The 4,030-nt window shown below is 47.3% G+C and overlaps 1 protein-coding gene across 3 annotated transcripts in view; it reads left to right on the top strand.

The window, feature by feature from the left end:
• The window catches only part of LOC123993749 (probable E3 ubiquitin-protein ligase MID2), a 265,189-nt gene extending 261,926 nt beyond the window's left edge, over positions 1–3,263 (top strand). For all 3 annotated transcript variants that reach the window (XM_046296202.1, XM_046296201.1, XM_046296203.1), the window contains 2 exons: positions 1,418–1,625; positions 1,899–3,263. In XM_046296202.1, the coding sequence (XP_046152158.1) occupies positions 1,418–1,625; positions 1,899–2,313 (623 nt within the window). In that variant the 3' untranslated portion in view covers positions 2,314–3,263. The remainder of the gene's footprint in view (positions 1–1,417; positions 1,626–1,898) is intronic.
• The last annotated feature ends 767 nt before the right edge of the window (positions 3,264–4,030 follow it).

Genomic DNA, 4,030 nt, shown 5'->3' with positions numbered 1-4,030 from the left:
GCCCATTGACCAGGGCCCATTGACCAGGGCCCATTGACCAGGGCCCATAGACCAGGGCACATTGACCAGGGCCCGTAGACCAGGGCCCGTAGACCAGGGCCCATAGACCAGGGCCCATTGACCAGGGCCCATTGGGTTCAAAGGCATATAGTGAATAGGGTGACATTTGGGTTGCACACCTGGTCTCAGTGGTAACATGATGGAATCTTTTTAAAAGGTGGTGATGCTGTTAAGTGACACCTTGGCTCTGTCTGTGTCCCGGGCCCCTGTAGGAATACACTGGTAATGAGAGAGATGCTGTGAGTGTCTGTGTCCCGGGCCCCTGTAGGAATACACTGGTAATGAGAGAGATGCTGTGAGTGTCTGTGTCCCGGGCCCCTGTAGGAATACACTGGTAATGAGAGAGATGCTGTGAGTGTGTGTGTGTGTGTCCTGGGCCCCTGTAGGAATACACTGGTAATGAGAGCGATGCTCTGAGTGTGTGTGTGATGACTTGTTTCTGGTTTCTTGATTGTCACATGTGTGTGTGTGCGTCAGTGTACCCGCCTGTGTGTGCGTTTGTCCTCTGTCAACCCGTCACGTGCAGCGGCTTCAGTCCCCTCCTCTCCTCAACTAGCCAGCCAGCCAGCCAGACCAACAGTCCCCTCCTCTCCTCAGCCAGCCGGCCAGCCAGCCAGACCAACAGTCCCCTCCTCTCCTCTCCTCAGCCAGCCGGCCAGCCAGCCAGCCAGACCAACAGTCCCCTCCCTCCTCTCCTCAGCCAGCCAGCCAGCCAGCCAGCCAGCCAGCCAGACCAACAGTCCCCTCCTCTCCTCAGCCAGCCAGCCAGCCAGCCAGCCAGACCAACAGTCCCCTCCTCTCCTCTCCTCAGCCAGCCAGCCAGACCAACAGTCCCCAGGAAATGTGTGACAGAGCCAGTGTGTGTGTGTGTGTTTGAACATGTCTGCGCTCGCAGCGATAAGCAGATCAAAAGCAGAGAATCTTTTCATGTAATTGGCTTCCAGAAGCACAGTGCCAAAGCATCTCATATCCGTCCGCAGTAATACTCACTCTGAAAAGGAGATTATTGGGCAGGCAGGGAGGGAGGAGAGAGAGAATGGAGGAGATGCAGGGAGCTTCATTGTTGCTCATTAAAGCCCAGTAAGATGAGGAGGAGAAGGAGACGGGAGGTGTCAGAGATAAATGTCAGGTTGTCCAAGGCCAAGGGTCTTGTTAGAGATGTGTAAATGTTATGTTCTCCGTCCTAAAACTCACAGCATTATTCACAATATCCTAGTTTTGATGTTCATCTCAGACACTTGACGCCAATTGTCCCGCCTGTCTGTCTTCTGCTGCTGATGGCACATGAAGTGCTAAACCTAGAGAACCTCTGTGAAGCTAAACGTCCCCCCTGTCTTCTCCTCCACCTCTCTTCCAGGTCAGCCTTTTAAGCTTGACCCGAAGACGGCCCACAAGAAGCTGCGTCTGTCCAACGACTGCCTGACCATGGAGAAAGATGAGAGCTCCCTGAAGAAGAGCCACACTCCAGAACGTTTCAGCAGCACGGGTTCGTACGGAGCAGCGGGATCCGTCTTCATGGACAGCGGCTGTCACTACTGGGAGGTGCTGCTGGGCGCCTCCACCTGGTGAGTTGGGATTTTGATAATACTGTTTGTTCACAACTTCATGGAGAAACACTTTATTTACCTCCATCGATCATTTAATATCCACTATAGGAGTGGAATAATCTTTTATCGATAGAAAATAGGAACAATTCTACAATGTTGTATTTTCTACACTTGTGATTTCTCCTCTACAATAGTGATAAAAGACGTGCGATACTTATAGTTTTCACTGAACGTTCCAAACCTCAGTCAATGCCTGGCCCCTTCCTAACGCTCTGTAATCCCCTTTGACAGGTACGCTGTGGGCGTGGCTTACAAGTCAGCCCCTAAGAACGAGTGGAGTGGAAAGAACTCGTCCTCCTGGGTGTTTTCTCGCTGTAACAACAACTTCATGGTGCGTCACAATGGCAAGGAGATGCTGGTGGAGGCCAGCCACCAACTCAGACGTCTGGGAGTCCTTCTGGACTACGACAACAACTCCCTGTCCTTCTACGACGCCATGAACTCCCAACACCTGCACACCTTCGAGGTCAGCTTCCTGCTCCCCGTGGCGCCCACCTTCATGATCTGGAACAAGTCGGTGATGATCCTGTCGGGGCTTCCTGTGCCGGACTTTGTGGACTGCCCTGAGGAACACCAGGAGGGGATGACGACCCTGTGTCGCCAGCAGGAGTCACCCTACGTGTCGGGTATGAAGGGCTGTCACTGAGACCGGGACTGGGGCTGCGACTCGGCCTGTTGTCACAGAGACGGCTGAGATTGGGGTCGTTGTCACGGAGACCGATGAGGGCTTGGACTGGACTCACAGGACTGGGCTGGGTTTGACTCACTTACTTCCTGGGTTTGTGGGCCAACGGGGTAGAATCTTCCTCATCCTCTGCTTCCTCCTTCCTCATTTTCCCCAGCTCTCCTTTCTCGCCGTGGATGGTTTCAGTTACAATGCCTACTACTTGTCTCAGTGTGAGGATGTGTTTTGTTGTTTATGATATTTACAAATCATCACAGAAGCTTGACCTGCATTATGTGACTACTAGTCTTGTATTATAAGAAACTTTATTAATCATGATTGATTAGAGAATGTTAATTATTCATGAATAATAAGTTGCTTTTTAGAGTTACATTTATTTCCCTAGTGTGTAAAAAAAAAAAAAAAGACAGAAAATGAATTTGGGCAGCATTGTTCTTCCTCTAGAAAGAATAGTGAAATTATATTGTATAGAAAATGGATATGATTATGATGTTTATGCGATTCTAAACACAGTAAAAATTGACAAAACTGACAGAGAAAAAAAGTTCACAAAGTTGAATATTCAGGGAGGAAACGGTTAAAACCATTTGATTTACTATCGGTTTTGATGTCATAGCATGATATGTATTTCCTATGTAGCTTCACACCTCATGTTTTGTTTGGTTTGGTTCTGTCGAAAAGCATGCTGCATTATGGGATCCCACTTTAAACCTCTGGTTCACAGGTTATTCTATATAAACTCTTATCTCCTTAACCTTTTACTGGTTCATTTCCTGGTTATCATGAGGCACTCCGTGACCCCTGACCAATAGAATCACTCACTGTCACCACGGAGCTCCACCACCTCCCCCTCACGTCCAATCACTGGTCGAGGTTTACCTTTACTACAGAGAGGTGTGTTATTATAGTTTGTCCCAAGACAATGAAGACCTGTTATTTTCTTATAGAAATCATCTGATTTTCAGTCAAAGAAAATCACATATTAACCAGATATGAAGAAGAGATGACCATTCAAATCAAGTCTATGTTACGCGTTACATAATCCTATATTTATTTGGGCCTGCTTTGTACGAGTTGGTGGTGTAGATTATAAATCTGATTTTCCTCTGATTGATATTCAGGGATTGAACACACAGTGGGTCTGATCAAGACAATCAATAGCATATTGTTATGCAGACAGGTGAAACATAACCAGGAATGTGTAACAGGAAAAGGGATGAACTTGGCAGAACGAAACACTTGACACATTAACTGTTACTTACCGAAAACAAAACGGATGCTTTATTTTTTTACAGTGAATTAAACTTAGTAGTGAAGATATTGGGAACGGACAGACTCGTACTACTGGTAATGCCACCGTCCTGATGGCCGTGGTTCCATCTCACTCCACTCATCCGTGGATTTACACTGTGTACCCAAATGGCACCCTATTCCCAATATAGCACACACCTTTTGAAAGTCAAAAAATAATGCGCTATGTGGGGAATAGAGTACCATTCAATCCAACCTTAGTTTTCCATTTCCTGTTTCCTGTTTCTTTTGTTTGTTTTTAAGTTCCTGTTTTTAATTGAAAGCACAAACTACCCAATCTGGCAGATTTCTACTTGGCAGAGTGAGAGTTGGAGATATATGAATGGATCTGTATCTAACTGCCGGTGAGCCAGGAGTACCGTTATAG

The sequence above is a fragment of the Oncorhynchus gorbuscha genome, linkage group LG13, assembly GCF_021184085.1.
Source record: "Oncorhynchus gorbuscha isolate QuinsamMale2020 ecotype Even-year linkage group LG13, OgorEven_v1.0, whole genome shotgun sequence".
Lineage (NCBI taxonomy): Eukaryota > Metazoa > Chordata > Actinopteri > Salmoniformes > Salmonidae > Oncorhynchus > Oncorhynchus gorbuscha.
The sequence above is the reverse complement of the archived record's forward strand: the minus strand, read 5'-3'. Positions and strand labels throughout refer to the sequence as shown.